The 22,327-nt window shown below is 40.4% G+C and overlaps 1 protein-coding gene and 1 pseudogene across 1 annotated transcript in view; both read left to right on the top strand.

Moving 5' to 3' along the window:
• The window catches only part of ZMAT4 (zinc finger matrin-type 4), a 323,574-nt gene that overhangs the window by 61,993 nt on the left and 239,254 nt on the right, over positions 1–22,327 (top strand). The window contains exon 2 of the mRNA XM_037055427.1: positions 5,333–5,438. Within this exon, the coding sequence (XP_036911322.1) occupies positions 5,337–5,438 (102 nt within the window). The 5' untranslated portion in view covers positions 5,333–5,336. The remainder of the gene's footprint in view (positions 1–5,332; positions 5,439–22,327) is intronic.
• On the top strand, positions 2,663–3,180 carry LOC118993195 (double homeobox protein A-like; annotated as a pseudogene).

Raw genomic sequence — 22,327 nt, 5'->3', positions numbered from 1 at the left:
GCTATTCCTTGCACCTTTAGAAAAGATTTTGGACTCGCCTCCTCTCTCCCAGTCTCTCCTCCTTCTGTCTGGGTCTTGAGCTCTGCGTACTCTTCCTTCCCTTACATTTGCTCCCACCTCACTTTATGTTGCATAATCTTGAATCAGCCCTACCGATGCCCCTTGTATTTATCTTCCCAGGCTGACTGGTGGTAAGATTTTTCTCTGTGCCATGACAAAGTATTAGCTTTTGAGTTGGGACCCATTTCCCTTCACTCTGTTCTACTCCTCCTTAAATGATCAACGCTTGTAGAAACTCTTTAAAGAGTTTCTTATAATCCTGCTTGTCTTCTCAAATTCTGTAACACTTTTTACTGGCCAAATTACACCTGCCATTGGTGCCTTAGGTGTTTGTATGTATATATCTCCTCTCACGCAATAGGTCACGATGACTTGGAAGACAGGAGTTGTGCCTTCTGTTATTATCCCTGTGCTTCACACATGGTAGGTGCTCAAAAGCCATTGTGAAATTTAAAAAAGCCCTTCTCCTCTATATTCCTCTATTACTGTTCCTCTCTACTCCTCTACCTAGCTATACCTCAAAGTCTTATACTGTTTTGAGGTACACCTCTGAATAGACCTTTATACAGAGACCTGGGGCAGCAAATGAAAATCTGATCAGACTCTTGTGCTAATACTGTCTCCAACCTCACGTTGGGCTTCTTTATTAAAATGCAGATAGCACTGTTTTCTATGGTTACTGAAAAGTGATAGAGAGGTTATTCAAATCTTCAGTGTTTGCTTGGGAACGTGCCAGGGTGGGGAACACTGAGGAAGCTCTCTTTCAGATCTGTTTCAGATACAGAAAATCAAACTGATCAAACTCCTGCCTTCTGCCATGCTTGTCCTTCTCCTCACAATGTCCCAAGGCCTCAGGGGGCAGCATAGTCAGTATGTATCTAGGGGGGAGGTCACCACAGATTAGCTCTGTTGGGATTGTAGTACTGACCAGTAAGTGATCAGTGACCCTGCCCTGTCTCTGGTCTAGCTGCTGATTTAGAGCCATGGACAAGGCTCAAGAAAAGTAATCAGGTTTGCATTTTCTTGTCTGCTCATTGGTACATCCTAAGGCCAGAGAATCCCATAATCCTGTTCTAAAGGAGCCAGAGGCAGTGATAAAAAAGTAGCCCCTCCCCCACCTCAGGAGTTTCACTCTTCGAATAAAATATCAATCCCTCTAGCTGTTTAAAGTGTCCTACACAAAAAGCCCTCATGCACCAACCAGGCTGACACTTGTCCACTAATTCCCACTGAATTTAACTTCTTCAGGTATTCCATTTGAGCCTTATAAATTTCAAAGTCATCTGTATTGTCATTGTACTGTATATGGGTGTGTACAAATCAATATTCTTATATGCAAATACACACACACATACATATATATAGCAGTGAAAGAAAAGGCAGGATATTCTCTTCTTCCTTTGAATATTTTTTTAGTGCACAAATTTTATATTCTGCCTTTAAAGCTATTTCTGCTGCACAGCTGCTTTGCCAAGACTGAGACTCCTACGGGCTCCACTTGGTCCAACATGTACCTTGAATATCCCTTCACAGTGTTTGATTTCTGCAGTCGGTTGTATAATGAGGAAGGAGTATGCAGTGCGTTTGTAGATTCCTGTTAACCAGGTCACCCGTGAGTCTATTTTTGTGCACTTCTTTATTAAAAATAGCAGGGAACATGATAATATTTAAACACAACTACTTATAGGAGCCTAGCTTCAAAACTGCACCTAATAAGTCTTCTCCCACTTGGAGTTTCAAAACGTTGTACTACATTTTCCTATCATCAAAGCACCTCTTCTCCATTTGCATTTTGGGGTGTGAATAGAGACCATCACAGATGACAATGGATATTTTGGACAGTCATATGAATTCACAATTCTCTGCCCCATTTAGACCACATCTGTAGTGTTTCCTTTAGTTCAAGGCACTGCTTGTGAATATGGCCCATTAGGAGATAGACACAGACCAAGATGGTGAGACAGGACAGGGAGCAGGAATAGATAGAAGAGAGCTATATTCAAACACCTGAGGGATGATATCTCATGAAAAAAGCAAGTAGAGTTGTTCTGTGCTGTACCCAAAGGCAGAGTCACTAAGTGAAATCTGTAGCAGAACAGATTTTGATTCAACCTAAAAAGTACCTGACAGCTAGAGTTACCAGATTCTCTGGAACAGGGTGTCCTATGAGATGATGAGGGTCCAGGCACATCACATGTGGCACTGTAGGTTGATCAGGCTGTTCGCCAAGAATGATGCTTCCGGAAGAACATGTTTGCCTCAGCTGCGAGAGTCGGTGGTCTTTACTATCTGGCATTACCATAGGTGCTGGGGGCGTTGAAAAACCAATGGCCCTGTTGTTTGTTAGAAAGTATGAATCCTCTTAGACTACTTACTACAGATACCTTTACTACTTAAAGGGCTGTGGCAGCCAAAGCCCAGGCAGAAAGTGAGTTTGGAGTAGTTAAGGCAGGTGTTTAGGAAGATACCTTACTTATATGGTCCAGCTATTTTAAAGGTTTCAAAAATCCCTCAAAATGGACCACAGTATTTCATTATGTTGCTTTAATGAAGACTTAGCCACCCTTGGTTGAAGGCTAAGGCTTCAGGATTCTCTTCCAACATGGCTCAAGTCAATTCTCCAAACAAGACCCTCGCATGGTAGACATAGAATCGCAGACAAATCTGTACCCAAACCACAGAAGATCGATTAAAATCCCCATCAAAGCATTCCACCAAAACCTCACCCAGGTTATACGACCAAGCAAAAGCTTGCTTTAGAAATCCAGATTTGGTTTCTGAATCAAAGAGCTAGGCACCGAGTCTAGAAAAGATCAGAAAGTGAGGAGGACTTAGAACCAAGATGAGACAAGGATCACCCTGTAGAGAAGATTCGAAGTAGAGAAGATAGACAGTGTCATGCCAGCTGTACTTCCTCCCAATTACACACCCTCATCATGGCCTTGTGAAGAACCCATAACTTGGGATTAATTCCAGACAGCAGCTTGCTAAGGAAATTGGGGTTCTAGAGCCAAGAGCCCAAATTTGGTTTCAAAATCAAAGATCTAGATTCATGTTCTGAGAAAAAGAGAACCTAATGAGCTTTTAGCACAGAAGCAAAACCGGGAATAAGATCTTTGACATGATAGAGTTCAAGGTACAGAAACTACCAGCAAATGCACTAATCTCATAACAACTGTCTAATCTCTCTGAAGCCAGAACAGAATGGAGCAAGAGACAAATCAGGGTGTTTGATGCCATCGACCTGGGCTCCAAATCTCTCTCACGTTTCCTGAGAACATACTCTTCTACATATATGTTCAGCTTCTTCAGAAGCTGAGCATCCTAGGATGATAAACAGGACTTCAGGAGGCAGACAGATACAAGGTACCACACACCCCTATTGATGGAGCCTGGTTCCACAGTTCAGCAGATGTCAAGGACCATGACAATAAACTTATTCGTAGCATTAAAAACAGAAGTCTTGGCCAACATCTTACCAGCATCAGTGTATTATTAAAAGTGTGATAACAATCCCTTTCAAGTGAAGAGAATTTCACAGTTTATATGGTACCTTCTTCTATACTCCTCCTTTTGATATTCACCACAATTCTCTAAGGAGTCATGGAAATTATGTTCTCAGTTTTTATAGGAGGGAAAGTGAGACCTATGGGGCTTAGTGACTTATCCAACATCACATGGCTGGCAGGTAGCATTAGATGTGGGCTGGGTCTGGGGTGTGGAAACTGGAACCATACAAACTAGATTTGCGTAAGCTGTATTTGTGGCCGTGCCAATTATCAACAGTGTGACTTTGGACAGTCTTGTAAGTAAAATGAGGGTGTTGGAATAAGATCAACTCTAAGGTGCTCCCCTGTGATTTGAAATTCTTTTGCTCCTCCATACCTCATGTTGTTTGGCACAGTCCTGCTTTTTCACCTGGCAGGCAGGAGGTAAAAGGAAGCAAAATTTGTGGATTGGAGGAAAACATTCGGATGCCCTGGTGTGTGTTTCTATGGTAGCAACATTGCACATCAGCTGCTACAAGACACCTCTCTACCAGATCACTCTCACAAGCTTGAGACCCTTGGCTGCGTTTTGATTTGGGGTTTGGAATTTGAGAATATGTTGCCATGTACCTTGGTGGTATCAACTGTAGTATGGCGTGGTGAAGAAGGCCTATGAATTTCAATAACCCTAAAGTAAAGGAGTCAGGAGGAATGGTGAGGACTTCATATTTTACAAGTTATAAGCTTGTAAGGAAAGTTATAGTTTGGTCTGACTTTATTTTTTAATTTGTAGAGTATAGCTATAAAACTCAGAATTAGATTTCATGTTGATTATAAGGCTCTTTACAGAGCTAATTTGTATTACATGTTCATTGTAGAAAATTTAACTATAAAGAGTATTACATAGGTAATTGCATATAATATCCCAAAGACAACTGCTATTAAAATTTTGTTAAAACTTTCTGGAATGTTTTTTATGTATCTTACATATTCCAAATATTTACTTATTTATTTATTTGAGAGTGGGGAAGGGAGGAAGAAAGAGAGGAAGAGAAACATCAATGTGAGAGAGAAGCACGATCAATTGTCTCTCATACTTGCCCTGACTGGGGACCAGGCCTACAACCAAGGCACGTGCCCAGACCAGGAAACCAACTGGCAGCCTTTTGCTTTGCTGGATGAGGTCCAACCAACTGAGCCACACCAGTCAGGGCTCTATAGATATTTTAAAAGAAATTTAGTATAATACTGTGCATATTGATTTGTAAACCTTTTTTGTTGATAACGGTAAACTTTTTATTTCCCTAAATATTCCTTTTGAACATGTATTTGATTTGAGTTTAGATTCAAATTCAGCCAGTGTTCGCCTGGCATTCTAGTGTCTGGATGCATCAAGATTCATTTAACCTATTTCCTACTGTTGTGTGTATGAAGTGCTTACAATATTTTATTAACATAAAACCATATGTGAAAATATTCTCTTCTATAATTTCTTGACAGTGAGTGCATTAGATAGAAGGCTGATTTATCAGACACAGAAAATTGAAACTGGATTTCCGGATTTTTACAGTACTAGCAATGCTGTTGGGCATTTATGAGAAAGTCGTAAACTGTATACTTACTAAGGTTAACTGGAAGAGTGACTCCGAAGTTTTTGGGAGAGCTTCCCCACTGTTACCGTCATGGGATCGCCTACTGTGCGTTTGGTTTTTTCACACAGTTCATGTCTTGCATAAACACCAACACAGTGGACTCATTTCCCTTTTCTGTTGATTCTCCCTTAGCCTGATGAAGTCCTCCGATATCGATCAGGATTTATTTACAGACAGTTACTGCAAGGTGTGCAGTGCACAACTGATATCCGAATCTCAGCGTGTGGCCCATTACGAGGTAAGGTCCGATTTCTTCCCTCGGAATTTTCAAATGGAAGAAAGACTAGCATGCGTCGTGGCTGTGGGACTTGAGGGTACCCCCTCCTGGAGTTGGGGCAGATTTTGAGAACAATGGGGCTTGAACCTTTGTTGTCTGAGCTCAGGCCAGGTGCACATGCAGATGTGGGGGGTTGGGTGTGACGGATGGGGATGTCATTCTTAGGCCCTGGCTGCTTCCTGGATTTTGTTTTTTCCCTTTGTACCTCAGCCCCTGGAGACTCAGTGGGCTTTCTCTGCCTGTTAAATCTGTCGTTGTTCATCCCTGAAGTTCTTTTCAGGGACACAAGGCAGGAGGCATGAGTGCCAGCTTCTCTTTTCTTCTCTTTTCTTCATCTCACCCTGAAGATGAGCTCAGAGGCCCTTTGATCCTCGCCACAGGGAAACACGGCAACATTAGGGATTCAGTACCAAGGTCCTTTCCCCTGGTGGCTGCTGCCCTAAATGTGTTTCCCTGCAGAGCTCTAACGAGTTCTATAGCCCAAATGCTCTTCAAGGACAGAATTCGGTGGCTTTGGCCCTTCAGTGTGGAAAACAAATGGCTGCCTTTAGACCCTCTGTTGAGAAGAAAGGATGAGAGAAGTTGGCTAGTATCTGAGGAGGGAACAAAGTGTCAGGCATGAAGAAAAGGGAAAGCTGTGGCCCCCAGATGCCTAGTGTTGCCCAGGGCATGTTTGCTTGTTCAAGAGAACATATACTAGTGGGAGCATGAGGGCTTTTTTTTTTTTTAAGATTTGGAGCCCAGGTTGGTGGCATCAAATACCCTGATTTGTCTCTTGCTCCATTCTGTTCTGGCTTCAGAGAGATTAGACAGTTGTAATGAGATTAGTGCATTTGCTGGTAGTTTCTGTACCTTGAACTTTGTCGTGTCAGAGATCTTGTTCCTGTATTTATTTTTATAGACAGAGGGGAAGGGAGGGAGAAAGAGAGGGAGAAAAACATTTATGTGTGGTTGCCCCTCATGTGCCCCCTACTGGGGAACCTGGCTTGTAACCCAGGCATGTGACCTGACTGGGAATTGAACTGGCCACCCTTTGGTTCATAGGCCTGTGCTCAATCCACTGAGTTATGCCAGCCAGGGACTTTTTTTAAAAAAAAAATTAAATGTATTGGGGTGACACTGGTTAATAAGATTATTTAAGTTTCAAGTGTGCGTTTCTATGATACATGATCTATATATTGCAGTGTGTACCCAAGTCAAAGTCAAATCACCTTCCATTACCATATATTTGACCTCCTTTACCCTTTACTGTTCCCCACCTCCCTTCCCTGTGGTAACTACCACACTGTTGTCAGTGTCTATGAGTTTCAATTTTATATCCCACATATGAATGATATCCTATGGTGTTAGACATTTCTGACAGACTTATTTTACTTAGCACAATATTCTCAAGGTTAATCCATGTTTTCTTAAATGGTAGTATTTCATCTTTTCTTATGGCTGCGTAGTATTTCACTGTATGTGTGTATTACATCTTCTTTATCCAATCCTCCACTGAAGAACACTTTGGTTGTTTCCATGTCAAACTGAATAATGATGCAATGAATATAGGGGTGCATATGTCTTTGTGAATAAATGGTTTCAAGGTTTTTAGGTAGACACCCAAAAGAGGGATTGCTGAGTCATATGGTAACTCTGTTTTTAATTTTTTGAGAAACCTCCATGCTTTTTCTATAGTGGCTGTACTATTCCCACTACTAGTGAATGAGGATTCTTTTTTCTCCACAACCTCTCCAACACTTGTTATTACTTGTCTCATTGATAGTAGCCATTCTGTCAGGTGTGAGGTGGTATCTCATTGTAATTTTGATTTGCATTTCTCTAATAGGTAGTGGAGGTGAACACCTTTTCATATGTCTGTTACCATTTGTCTTCTTGGGAAAAGTGTCTGTTCAGGTCCTCAGTCCCTTTTTCAATTGGATTGTCTGTTTGTCTGGCATTGAGTTGTATGAGTTCTTTATATATTTTGGATATTAACCTCTTTGTCGGAAATGTTGTATGCAAATATCTTTTCCCATGTGGTTGGTTGCCTTTTTGTTTTGTTGGTGGTTTCTTTCTCTGTGCAGAAGTTTTTTAGCCTGATATAGTTTCATTTGTTTATTTTTGCCTTTACTTCCCTTGCCTTTGTGGTCAAATTAAAAAAATGGTCTCTACAACCAAAGGCCATAAATTTAGTACCTATGTTTTCTTCTCTGTCATTTACTGTTTCAGATATTTTATTTAAGTCTTTGATCCACTGGAATTAATTTTTGTATGTGGGGATTAGCTGTAGTTTAGTTTTATTCTTTTGCAAGTGGCTTTCCAATTTTCCCAGCACCATTTAGTTTTCAACGGTAATAATTTGCAAGTAATTTTAGATTGGGGAGCTTAGCCAGCAATTTTCTTTTTGTCTGACGAGTCTGACAAATGCTAGTTGTCACTGTTACTCAAAAAACTCCTCAGAGCCTCAGAGTCCTGTATGCATAATGAAAACAATGACAATAACATGGGCACACCCAGAATCACAATAAACTGACCTGTGTACCCCTTAGGATTTTGTGATAGCCCAGTGGGACCTATTGAAATGGTATTTGTGCAAATGCTTTGGGAGCTGTAAAGTGTGCCATACATGCAAAATTATATTGTTTTTCATTATTAACTCTGTTGTAGCAATACTTTGTGGAAGGCAAATGAAACTTGCTCTTCAGAGAAAACTAAAAAGTCTGTATCTATGGAAAAAGCATATTCTTTTGTCAAGAGGCAATTGAATGTGAGAAGTAAATGTGAATTCTAAAGAATTATCTACTATGGAAGATATCCATCTTTTGAAATTAAAAACTCTCTAATTTCTGTGGATATTGCTTTATAAACACATATGGTTTTCTTCATTTGACTCCCCCAATTAAGGAAAATCAGGGAATTTGGCTTTCCTTTGATATTCCATAGCTTCCTATTAGTCCTTTATGTTCTCCCTTTACTTGACTTTTTGTGCTCATTTTCAGTCCTTTTACTAGATTCTTAAGGATAGAGAGAGAATTTTATTCATTGGTCTTTCATGATTCCTGGAACGGTGCCTGTGTATCATAGACACTCAGTTAGTGTTTGTTTATTAAAGTATGCTGGTGACAATGTCCAGCCCCACTTTGTTCTTACCTGAGCTAAAAAAGAAATATCAGAAAATTGAGAACAACCAAATTATTTTTTAAAAGAAAAACGTCTTGGCTGCTCAATGAAGGGTTTAGTTATTTGAACTGAAATTTTCTTGTCTTCACACTGTATTCTTGCTCTGGCTCAACTTAATCGTTCAGAGGATTTGTTGCACATAGTGTAGATGAGATAAAGAAAAGAAAGCAATTGCAATAGATCTACAATGAACAATGCTACACACCATTAAAACAACATTAAATGCATTGCTGTTGACCATGGATGGGAACTCTGAGTGACATTTCACTCCCTGCTTTCAGGCAGAGGTGAGGCATGTCCTTCAGTGAGAATGACGTGTGTGTGCAAAGGGCCCGTTCAGGACTGAGGCCACCGTGTGCAATGAAGCTGGTCTTCCAGCTGGTCTTCCAGCTTCAGTTAGGAGGCTCCCCCAGTGCTTCTTTTTTTTTTAAGATTTTATTTGCTTATCTTTAGAGGATAAGGGAAGGAGAGAGGGAGAGAAATATCAATGTATGGTTGCCTCTCGTGCGTCCCCTGCTGGGAACTGGCCTGCAACCCAGGCATGTGCCCTGACTGGGAATCGAATGGCAATCCTTTGGTTTGTAGGCCCACACTCCATTCCACTGAGCTACACCAGCCAGGGCTCCCCCAGTACTTCTTCATCTCCAAAAGGATGGCTTCTGTCAGATGATCCCTATATGCCATTTGAGAATTGACACTCTGACTCTATTAATCTCTCCCCTCCCTCCACCACATCCTCTCTGCTGAAATTGCACATACAGTGAGTCTCTATGGGTCCAAAGTCCCACTAAAATCATTGAACATGTTGTCATACTTATTCTCAGTGCTCTATCACTGATTTATTGCTTTTGTATAATTTTACTCTTCAGTTCAACCAGATAATATTCTTAGCTTCCCTATGGAGCAAATCACTGACAAGCCACTGTGTACTTTTTGCATGTCTAGAACTATTAGTGCTAGTTATTACAGGGGGTTTTGAAGCTGCATGAGAAATAATCTCTGCCCCCGAGAAGCTTATAAACTTCATTGGAAGAAAAAGCTACGAGTAGCTCAGTCTGGTGTAAATGCGTGTATGATACTGAGAACATAAGCTGTAGAATTCTGCTACCTGCTCTTAAGGAGCTGCTGATGTACTTTGATATAAACAGAATCTTAGTTCTCTTGCCCATGTGGCTTTCAGATATATTCTACATTGTGCTGTTAGCTTTTCAGATATTTGCATATTCCAAATCAAAAAAGCGCGGTATTACCAAGAGCTACTATGGTCAAGAAAGATGTTTGGGGAATATCATGAATTATTTTGGCCTCAATAGATGGGTTAGCTGTAAGGTCGCTGGAATGAGAAATCTTGGTATCTCCAAGAAGCACTGAGGAGGCCCAGCTGGCTAGGCGGGAGGATTTGTGTAGGGAGGGAGGGAGCAGTATCACGTATAGGTAGCATGGGGTCAGGGCATAAAGAGAAGGGGTATTTGGATGCTTGCGACTTTCTTAGGTGTTTGGGAGCATAACAGTATAATTGAGACTTTCTGAGTGATAGGCTAATGGTTGTGGTCCAGGTGTATTGTGAAAAGAACAGCTTTTGATAAGATGTGTGCCCTCAACTAGTGTGCTAGTTTTCTGAAGCACGAGAGCAAAACCTAGCAGATGGGTTATTGCCTAATAGCTGCATGCCCCATTTAAAAGGCTGAACCTTTGTGTAGGACAGAAAACTTAATATCTATCTAATGGAGCAAACCCTTTCATGCTATGCCCATAAAATCTCCTTTCACATGTGAAGCCCTGAGATTGAAAAAAAAGGGAAAAATGTCAGGACATTATTATTTTTCTTACTTGGTAAGCATTAATAACATGTTAATGTTTTGGTGGGAACTATAATTAGATGTTATTTCTGCTCACTGGATGGATGAATAGTCTGAATTAATAAAACAAGTAGACAGACACAGAAGGGAAGAACAAGCTTTCAAATGCCTGATTGTTATAGAGGTTAGAAATAGTTTCCTAGTGAAGCCACTTTAGTAGTTTGCTGAAGTTTCAAGTGGCTGAAGAATAATTTTCTGCAAAGGGAAAGAGTTGATTGCTTGAGTGAAGGAGTGATTTTTGGGGGCATGTAGAAAGAAGAGGATTTGTATAGGGAGGGCCATGAAAAATGAAAGCAAAGGAACAGAGAGATTTTTTTTTAGTGAAGTTGAAGGCAGATGGTGAATGAACAGATTTAGAAGGAAAGATCTTGTTAGGCAGGGCCCATGAAGCCAGCCATAAATGTGCCAACCCCTGTTGCTTACCCCTTCTTATGAACCCTAATATCCCTTGTGTTGCTGGGCCATATGTGTAATTAATTGTGAAATCGGCGGCTCAGGTGTTTTGGCACCTCCAAAGAAGATTGTAAGCTTTCTAAGGGCCGACGGGAGTTTTGCATTGACTTTATTCATTTATTTCCTCAGCACTCACCACAGTGCTTTGCCCATGTTGTTGGTCATTGGTGCACTTGGAGGTTGATGAAGAGGCTGGAGGTGGAACTGGAGGAGAAAAGCGGTGGGTCAGGTTTAATGGGAGCATCGATGGGTGTGCCAGAGGAGGCACTGGTTTGCACTGGGCGTCTGTCTACTCAAGAGCGGACCTTCAGTGTGTAAGTGATGGTTTTGTAGTTATCAGAAGGATAGTTCTCTAAACTGATGAGCAATCCTTTCAACATCTCTGCACTTTGAAGTAATGTCAATCCCCATTAGCCCACCAGGGAATGACAGAATTTAGTGTTGTTCTCTTGTCTGTGTAGCAGCAGGCACGTCGAGCCTACAGAAATAGGTTTTTCCTTTTTCCCTTGTTTGGACTGCCTTCCAAAAGAACTTTGGTCTTCCCTAGCTTTCTTCTCAATCCAGGGAACAGCCAAAGGGCACTCTTCTGGTCTCTTTAATAATAGATGGTGTATGAGTACTTCTTGGGTAGAGACAAGGTAAAAATTCAGGTTCCTAATATTTGCTGATTAAAATGTCAAGGCTTTCTGGGCCTTTAATGTCTTCTTTCCCTGAGTCTCTCACACCTTCCTCTCAACTTTGCCTTTTTCTTTTTTTTTAACTGCCTGAGTTAACACACAGGCAGGACAACTCCTTTCCCATGTGTGAGAATTGTAGGTCAATGCCTTCTTGTGTCTCTGCAGTCCATTAGTCCTGCCAGGTACCACATTAAATGGACTTGAGAACTGTCAGGGCTCATTGGGTCCACACTTATGCTGGGTATTGCAGGGGATGCACGTGTTAACTGGGTGAGAACAATAAAAGATCTTTACAGCAGGATTCCTGTGAGGACACCTTTTTTGCACTGTACATAAAGAATTACTGCTTCGGTCTCCTCAAATCTCTTGCAGTCATGACATGTTTAATTTCCTCCAGATGCTGTTAATACACACGCTGGTGAATTTATCCAGTCTAAAATAATTTTCGTTACCCTTCATAATGTCAGAGGACTTGAATCTCTTTCTGATTGTCTGAAAGTCTTGAACCTTTGTTTCTTCACCATTTCATTAAAGAATTTTGAACTTCTATACAATTTGTAATTATTAAATTTTGTGTAGTTTTACTTTAGCAGCTCTAATCATTTTACCTTTTATTAGTCAGTATTAGTCAAAATAGTTTATTACAACTCAAACATGAATGGTTCATAGAGAGGCTTCAGTGAAGTGAACAACAGTAAACTGAAGGACACTCTCAATTTTGGACAATACATTTATTGGCTAAAAGCAGTTGTCAGATGGTATCTGTGCTCAATGCTCATTGGTTAAGAGTAGGTAGAGTTCACTCTGCATCATGAATTCTCATTTGCTGAGAGTCTGTGTTTTTCACTGGATTATAAGAGCCAGGCTAAATTCTTCCATTGGCTAGAATTCAGTCACATGGTCCCACTTAACTGCAGGGGAAGTTAAGAAATGTAATTTAAATGTGTGGGAAAATGAAATGTGTTCAACAAACATGTAGGATCTCTGCCACCGTCTATTGGTTACTGCCTCCAGGAACCAAATATCTATTTCATTCTTTCTTTAACACATAGAGCACACACACCCTCTCTCCAAGGGACAATTTCAAGTTCCCCCCAGTCACTGATGTGGGTGTGATTCCTTTTGGTTCGGCAACCTGTGAGCAAAAGAGAAATGTTGCCTCTCCTCTTTCTACACTTTAGAGCAGGAGTGGTAATATTTCCCATTCAGAAAAAAGGCGAAGACAAAGAGTAATCACTGGCTCATAGCGAAGCTGGCATCCTGCAGGGCATGCGTTGTGAGGATTCTCTTTCCAGGAGGTGGGGGAAGTTTCCCAAATAGACTCTGATCTTCCTTTCTGGGAGGGACTTCCTTGTTTATTTTTCTCCGTGAGCCCTGGCTCAGCCCTCCAGCCCTTCACCTTTATTGTGCTTTCTGTCCACTGTCCTCCTTGCCACATCTGGAATAAATCTTGGGTCCCAGGTTGCCAGCCTTTACAACCCACTTCCTGCCTGAGATTGATGTAACTCTTTTTACATAGTCAAAGCTTTTCTAGTTCAAGATCATAATTGCTTTAGTAATACAATTCTCGCAATAACACAGAAAGCTTATGATTAATTTTTTGTCAGAAAATGCCATGTGTCATAACCAACAGTTCTTTCCTAGAAACAATTTCGAAGCTGTTTGTTTATTTCATTGCTTCCTCCACTGTGCCTTACTTTATGTTTCAGTTTAATGGTGGCCGCCGAGAGGGTATGGGAAAGTAGGTGGAAGTACCACATCCTTAATCTAATTTTTGCTGAAGGCCTGAGCCACAACGTGTAACTGGAAAGTCTCACTGGGTCTTCAGCTCACAATGTCTTTTAAAATGACATCCCTCACTTTTTGGTGACTGGAAGCAATTGGCAAATTGACTTTTTCAACTCTCCATGTCCGAAATTTTTGGAATAACTATTTTGTTTTATTGTTCTGTGCTAATGCACCAGTGACACATTATTGTATTTCATTCTTTCATTACAAAATCTAACCAAATATCGGTAACAGACAATGAGTGCCAAAAACCATTCAACCACGAGTTCTGTTTTTTCCCATCCTTTTCTAGCTCTTTTAGAATGATAACCACCACCTGGAAAAATACCACCCCGTTCTAGAAGAACTATAAGCTCAGGAGGTGGGTGGTCTGCTTTCTACGATGTTATAGGCAATAATTTTGCCAGTACTTTGCTACCATATAACCTGTTGTATCTGTACCCTCCCTCCTTACTATCTGTCTGTTAAGCCAATGTTACATATTCAGGTTCTTTGTTATGGGAGAACCCCAATTTCTAAGACAAAGAAGGCTAATGGGTAATAGACCATCTCAGCATTTCAGAGATAAAAATAGAAGAAATAAAAATTTATTTCTTGCTTATATTATAGCTCATTATGTGTTAGCAGAGGGAAATTTTGCGCCACATAATTCTTTAACACACCAGCAGACACAGGCTTCACCATCTTTGCTCTGGACGTTGCCGTGGACATTAAAATCCAGCTGGCCCCTGGGGTACTGATGGGCAGTGTGGGTGACCGTGCAGGATATTTTAGGGGCCAGGCCTGGAAGTGCCAACATCTTATCCATCCACATTCTGCTAACCAGAAGAACTCAATCACATGTTTTCTTCTTACTGGGCGAGAGCCTGGGAAATGTGGCTGAGCTGGGTGCCCAGGAGAACAGTGGAACCAGTTTGCTGAGGGCATGGCATTGTCTCTGTGCACTGGATGTGTGACCCTGTAGGACACATTGTGATTAGGACCTGCTTTGGAGATGCCGAGGGTGGGAAGCTGCAGTAGAGAAGAAAGAGAAAGAAAGAAAAGGCTGTGATTCGCAGAGGAAGTGGTCTTGGCAAACAAAGAGGAATAAAACAACTCTGGAAATCAAGTGTCTGGGGCTGCCGTGAAGTTGATGCCTGTTTCATGACAGTGTCGTGGAGGGAAATGAAAAGACAAGGGACAATAGGCTATCAAATGAAGGTTTTCTCTCTCTTTCCCAGACTGAATTGGTCAAGTCCAAAGATTTCCTGTTGGAACTGGGAGCCTGTGTACTGAGTGGCGTGTCTGACTTGCAGGGTTCCCTCTGTGCTGTCTTTCGGGGTCCAGCCTTCCCATCTCATCTCTCAGGCCTTGAGCCCTGTCACCCTTGGGTGGTGAGGGGCCTGCCCACTCCTTGCTCAGGCGGTCCGAGAGCAACCTCTGGAGTTGTTCTCCAGTTTCGAGCTATGGCTGGGGACGTGACCTTGGCATCAGAGTCTTTGAAAGATGGAGGTCTGAGAGAGATTTCTCTTTGCTCTCCCTTACAGGGAGGGGTTCCTATCCTGAGAGGCTGGTTCATTACTGGTACTTGAGTCTCTGATACTGTTTTCTGCTCGGCCTTAACCACCAAATTCATGGCCGAGTCCAGCTACTAGACAGGAGTCTATGTACACAGTTATGGTGTTCACGTTACCTGTGGACATTACTTACGTTCCCCTGTTTCATTTTGAATCCATTATCTCTCAATCATTTATCACTTTGCATTAGATGTAGATACATTTTGATGTGTTCTTTAAAGTCTCTGAAGAAAATAGTGGGGTATAAATGTATTAATATTTACATAATCTTTTTATTTTAGCAATTTTTGAAGAGACAGTAAAATTCACACAAGTCAAAATTAAAAAAGTATAAAACAATGTATAATGCTGAAAGCCACCCACCTGTTCCTGGCTCTCAGCTACCCAGTCCTCCTTCTGAGGTGACACCCACGTGAACAGCTTCCTTTGAAATATTCTATGCATGTAGCTGTAACTTAATTTTTAAATATATTTTTCACAGATGTTGACATGCTTATGCCCTCCACTTTTGCTTAATTGTGGCATAGATTCTCATTATGTGAATGTATCATACTTTATAAGGACATATTTATTAAATTGACTCAGGACGCTTTGGTAGCCGTGATAAAACTCTGGTGGAAGAAAGACTTTTCTCTCTGTGAACACTCGTCCAGTGAAGCACATACCAGCTGCATTTTGGATCTCGGACTGTACTGATTGGGTATCGACAGTGATGATTTTTTCTTTCAGCTTTCCATTCCCAGCCTTCCCTTGAAAACACACGTATTTCTGGCCTTGCAGTCACTGAGCCATCTGCGCTTGTTGATTTTTAAAGAAGATGTTATCACGCAGGGGGTTCTTAGGGGCTAATGACCCTAAGTAGTGGGCTTGTGCTAATCTAAGCCGTGTGTCTTTGCCTACATGTCTTCTGATGCTCGGGGAAGGTGTTGAGGACAGCGTGTTCTGCTCGCTCTGTGATTTGACAATATAATTAGTTTATTTAGGCTTTTACTGAGCCGATTTAATTTTGGGTAGAATTTTCTAGCTTCGAATTCCATTAGTTTCCCTGAGATCACTTGAAGAAATCATTGCAGCCAATCGGGAAGCACCCATGCCCCTTTCCCAGTGTCCTTCCCATGCCCACGGCTCCTTGCTCCTCGCCCAGTCCTTCCGCCCCCTTTGGCCTCCCAGATGGTCTTTGGCACCACTATGCCAGCTGCTGGAAAGGCTCTCATGGTCAATCTCTACTAATTCAACTATAGAAAGAGTCCTTCTTTTCTTTACCTTGAAAAACCTATAGGCAGTTTGAAAGTTTTATATTTTACCAAGTAAATAGGAAAAGTAGAATAATTCTTTTCTGTTCCTGCCACACATAGTCCTCCTCCCCTTCTGGCCTTGTGGTGCAAACTTTGCCTCTGTCTTGGGAAGTTTCCATGCCTTCCGGTCCAAGAAATGAATCCTACACCTCCCTGTTTCCGTTAGTTTTTTTGTAGCTATTGACTTACTGTTAATAAGTTTATCTTCTGAAAACTAAACGCCAGGTTTGGCCCTAAATGATGCCCCTTATCTTACTATACAGTTTTCTTCTGTGGCTCTAAAGCCGGCCCCCATGTTTATTTACTTTACTCTTTAATTTTAATTTTTTTTTTGTTTTATTGATTCTAGAGAGAGGGGAAAGAGAGGGAGAGAAAGATTGATGTGAGAGAGAAACATTGAGCAGTTGCCTCTTGAATGTGCTCTGACCTGGGCCAAACCTGCAGCTCAGGCAGGTGCCTTGATTGGGAATCAAACCCAAGACCGTGTTTTGGCTTGCCGGATGATGGCCAACGAACCGAGCCCCACTGGCCAGGGCTGACCCCCATGTTTAATGTGGGGAGCCCTAGAGGGTGCTGTCACTTGCTTTAAAGCCTCAAAGCAACATCTTTTTCCACTTCATAGAAAAGTTCATTCTTTCTTTGTCTTGCCTGCTAAATTCCTCATTTCCTTTCCATTAGGTGAATTCACTCTCAGCTTACCCTGAGAGCAGGCAGAAAAGGGCTGAGTTATGTATGAAATTCCAAAGAGTTTTGGTGTACTGAAGGTCAGAAGGCCTACATTGTAAGTACAATCTTAGCTAAGTCATTCAACCCTTCCAGATTTTAGTTCTTCCTTCTGTAACAGGAGAAGATTGGGGTCTTCATTCCTTTTGTTCCCTCTCCTCATGCCCATCCTCTCTGCATCCCCACAGGGATGCATTTTTAAGGATTGAAATGTTTTTTTTTTATTTGTATACAGTTCTTTAGAATGTGTATTGCTTTGTGGGTATGTATGCTTTAAAATAATTTTTATTTTATTCTGGTTTTAGACTTACAGAAAAGTAACCAAATAATACAGTGTTTCTAAATACTCTGACCCAGTTTCCCCTACTGCTAACATCTTGCGTTCCTATGGTACATTTGTCAGGGCTAATGGACCAATATTGATACATTATTATATAACATACATTATAACGTGTGCAGCCTGTACTTTATTCAGATTGCCTTAGTTTTTACCTAATGTTCTTTTCTGTTCTAGGATTCCATCCAGGATTCCATGTTACATTTCGCCATTAGGTCTCCTTAGGCTCCTCTATCTAGACTGTGACAGTTTCTCAGACTTTCCTTATTTTTGATGACGTTGATAGTCCATTTTGAGGATTACTGGTTGGACATTTAGTAGAATGACCCCTAAAGGAGATATTTTTTTTTATTTTTAAAAATCATTAGCCTGGGGTTATGCATTCTTAGTGGGGAAGGCAAAGTGCCACTTTCATCAGATCGTATCAAGGGTACTGCTCTCAGCATGACTTACCACTGTTGATGTTGACCTTGATCTTTTAGCTCTAGGTAGCGTTTGCCAGGTTTCTTCACTGCAAATGTACATTTCCTGCCTGTCCATATTGTATCCCCTGGAAGGCAGTCATTATGCACAGAAGAGGCATGTATTTTTTAATGTATACAAATGGGTTGTGATGCGACTCTTATCCTTATCTTCCTATTTCATTTAGCAGTATGTTTCTTTTAAAAATATTTCACTGTTATTTTATTTAAGTTGTACTCTTTTTTAAGTGTATTGTATTGATTATGCTATTACAGTAGTCCCAATTTTTTCCTCCCCTTTCTCCCTGCTCTACCCTGCTGTCCCTCCCGCACTCCCCTCACCCCTTAGTTCATGTTCATGGGTTGTACATATAAGTTTTTTGGCTTCTCTATTTCTTATACTATTCTTAACACCCCCCTGTCTATTTTATGCCTACCAATTATGCTTCTTATTCCCTGTACCACCGCCCCCCCACACATTCTCTCTCCCCTCCCCATTGATAACCCTCCATGTGATCACCATTTCTGTGATTCTGTTCCTCTTCTAGTTGTTTGCTTAGTTTTTGTTTTTTTGGATTCAGTTGTTGCTAGTTATGAATTTCTTATCATGTTACTGTTCATAGGTTTTGATCTTCCTCTATTTTTTAGATAAGTCCATTTAACATTTCATATAAGGGCTTGATAATGATGAATTCCTTTAACTTTACCTTATCTGGGAAGCACTTTATCTACCCTTCCATTCTAAATGATAGCTTTGCTGGCTAGATTAATCTTGGATGTAGGTCCTTGCCTTTCATGACTTGGAATAATTTTTTCCAGCCTCTTGTTGCCTGTTAGGTTTCTTTTGAGAAAACAGATGAGATTCTTATGGGAACTCCTTTGTAGGTAACTCCTTTTCTCTGGCTGCTTTTAGGATCATCTCCTTATCTTTAATCTTGGATAACGTAATTATGATGTGCCTTGGTGTGTGCATCCTTGGGTCCAACTTCTTTGGGACTCTCCAAGCTTTCTGGGCTTGCTGGAAGTCTGTTTCCTTTGTGAGATTGAGGAAGTTCTTCATTATGTTTTCAAATAAGTTTTCAATTTCTTACTCTTCCTGTTCTCCTTCTGGCACCTGTATAACTCAGATGTTAGAGTGCTTAAAGTTGTCATAGATTCCTAAGCCTCTCCTTATTTTTTTGAATTCTTCCTTCTTCATTCTGTTCCAGTTGGATGTTTATTTTGTCCTTTTATTCCAAATCGTTGATTTGAGCCCTGGTTTCCTTCCCATCACTGTTGGTTCCCTTTAGTTCACTTTGTATAGCTTTCATTTCTTCCTTCACTTTGTAACCAAGCTCTACCATTTCTGTGAGCATCCTGATTACCAGTGTTTTGAAATTCGCATCAGACAGACTATCTCCTTGTTGCTTAGCTCTTTTTCTGGAGTTTTGATCTGTTCTTTCAGTTGGGCCATATTTCTTTTTCTCGGCACACCTGTTATGTTGTAAGGGGCACAGCCCTAGGTATTCAACCGGTGGGGCAACCTTCTTTGCTGCATTGCGGCACTGTCTGTGGGGGAGGGGTCAGAGAGGGAACAATGCCATGCTTGGTCCATTCCAGCCCCACCTTCCAGTGAACTCTCCTGTGAGATTGGGCGTTCCTCTCACCTTTGTAACCCCCACAGTATTTTATAGCTAAAGGTTTTAAGTCTTTAATGTTCTGGTCAGCCAGCCCTGTCTCTTCTGCATAGCCGGTGGCCTTACCATGAATTTTCTCTGCTTGAGTGTCCATTTTTGCCCCTCCTACTGGTCTGGGTGAATGTTTCTTTAACTCTTTGGTTGTTGGAGTTCCATGCGTTTGAGTGTCTGGCAGTGCTGATTACTTATTGCCTTTAAATTCGTTGTTGTCCTTCTTTTGGTTGTGTGAGGAGGCGGAGCTTTTCTGCCTCTGCCTCCGTCCTGGCTGGAACTCCAGCAGTATGTTTCTAAGAACAGCCTTTTACCTTTATCTACTCTCTTGCTTCTAACTGCTGCACAACTTCCATAGGGAGCATATGTCATATTTTGATTTTTCCCATCCCTGCAGAGACGGGCACTTAGGTTGCTTTCAGTGCCTGGCTAACCAAAGCGGTGCTGGGACAAATATCCTTAAACATGTTTCCTAAAGAACCTGTATGAGGGTTCATATGAGATGGGTATACAAACAACAGCGGAACTTGTGGGTCATAAGCCACATTAATTTGACTAAGCCTCATTCAGAAGAGGGTTGGTACATGAGGGTTCCTATATGCACAGCTCTACACATAAATGGTTTTGTTCGGGTTTCTCATTTTTAAAAATCTAGCTGATGTTGATATTCTGGTATTTCTCTAATTATTTTAAAGTTTGAACAACTTTTTGTATGCTTATTAACCCCTTTGTTTCCTCTACCTTTCAGTGGCTTGCGTTCATGTCTTTTGTCTCTTTTTCTACTCTATTTGTCTTTTTGATTGCCTTGTATATTCTTGGTTGGATTATAATTAGACATTGGAAATATCTTCTCCCGTTCAGTCATTTTCTTATAATCTGTTCATGATGGCCTTTACTAATTTTACTTGTAAAATTTGTTAATATTTATGTAACAAATTTAATAAACATTTTGCCTTACTGTTTAAGATCACACCATTGATAGATCAAAAACATTAAGTATACTAGATTTCATTAATTTGGTACTTCTAAATGTCTTTAACTCTGTGTGGAGCCTACCTTTATAAACTGTGTAAGTTAGGAGGCCCCTTAAATTTTTGTCTACACAGTGAGTGAGTTTTCCTACTATTACCTATAATCCACTTCCCCCCGTAATTTGTGGTGTCCTGTTTACTATGTGAGTTTTCCATATGTACTTGACTCTGAATTAGATCTTTATATTTTGTTCTGTGATTCTATTTGTTTTATCTGGGTCAGTCCATACTTTATTTAATTACTAGGCCTTGGTGTTATGTCTTAATATTTGAGAACGACACGTCACTCCTGTTCTATTGCAGAGTTGATGTAGCTGTTTATGAAGTGTATACTTTTGTTGTTGGTATAGATGCTTGAATAAATTAACAAGTTTAGTTGGAATCTTATTGGAATTTCATCAAATTTAAGAATTAATTTGAAGAACATTGTTATTTTTATGGTACCAAGTCATCTTATACCCACTCATTTATTCAATGTTAACCTAACTTATACATTAAAATTTCAAGGAAATGTAATTTAATAAACATAAAACATATGAGTGCACATATAATTTAGTTCTTAATGGTATATTTCTTTGTATTCTTTTACCAAGGTTGAATCATTGCTCTATAAATTATAATCACATTGAAGACAATGGCCTTGATTGTACTTTCTTTCTTCTTCCACACTCCACTTGAACCTAGAGGGACGTAATGAATAGTGGTTTTTTGATTAATTGATATCCAGGATAAACACTCAATTGAAGGTTACTTTTTTCTGGCTTTCTCAGTTATATTTTAGTCTTTTTTCTCCCTTCTTACTGATTTGCTTGCCTGTTCCATATGTTTTTCTTATTGCCTCCCCTGGGTGAAAATGCCTAGTGTGACTGTGTACTAGTAGCTCATGCTTACCTCCCTTTATCCAGTGAGGGTAAGCACTTTTTTTTCCTTTGCCGTGTGTTGCATTTCCTCTGGGGATAAGCAATGGAACTGAAAACTCAGCTGTGTCAGTAAGTCAAGGTGAGTCTCCAGCTTTATACAATTGCATTCCCAGCCATTAGAAAGATGTTAACATTTATTGCCAAGCTGCCTCTTTAAATACCCCATAATAAAAAGCCAAAATATGCTGTCTTTTTTTCAATTTCACCCGTAAGCTGCATTTTCATTACCACATTTTCTTTGCAAAGTGCTATAACATTTTTTATTGAAACCTTTATTGTTTCGGGTGCTCCCATAGTCATCTCCTTTGATCTAAAAAAAAGTTTTATTTTCTTAGAAGAAAGGAAGGTATCATGGTGGATGTTTATTTTGCTAGTAACATGTCCAACCCTTGCCTAATTGGCTGTTAATGCCTTGTGTCTGCTCTCCAATCTATATAATTATGATGCTTCAGAGACGTGATTTGACCTATACTCTATCCAATCCATATAATAATAAGCTATATGATAATGAGGCTTTCCTAGCTTAAAAGCTGATTTAATCTGATATTGTAAGTGTGCAAAGAATTAATAAAGTCAGTTTGCTTTGGGATTGTGTGTACTGAGAAGGCCAGACTACATTTAGAAGAAATAATTAAAAGTCTGATGCTGAATAAGCTAAAGGCACTGAAAGAGCATCGTATCCCTTGGCTTTAGTGCTTCAAGAATCCAAATGTCTGTGGAATGGCTTGGTGTGCTTGAGGTAATACACTGTGGATGGTATTTATGGACTAATCAATATGCTGATTATGTTGAGGAGGAAAGAAACAAAGTTTTGAAGTTAATCTGATAGCACTGGGTCTTTGTGACATTTAGAATTTTTATTGAAATGTTTTCTGAGCAAGAGAATACAAAGTAGTATTTACTACATTAGCACCTTAAAGA

This window comes from Sturnira hondurensis, unplaced genomic scaffold, assembly GCF_014824575.4.
Source record: "Sturnira hondurensis isolate 20B ecotype Veracruz unplaced genomic scaffold, ASM1482457v3 Scaffold0008640, whole genome shotgun sequence".
Classification (NCBI taxonomy): Eukaryota; Metazoa; Chordata; class Mammalia; order Chiroptera; family Phyllostomidae; genus Sturnira; species Sturnira hondurensis.
Note: the sequence above shows the minus strand (reverse complement) of the source record. Positions and strands in the feature narration are given on the sequence as shown.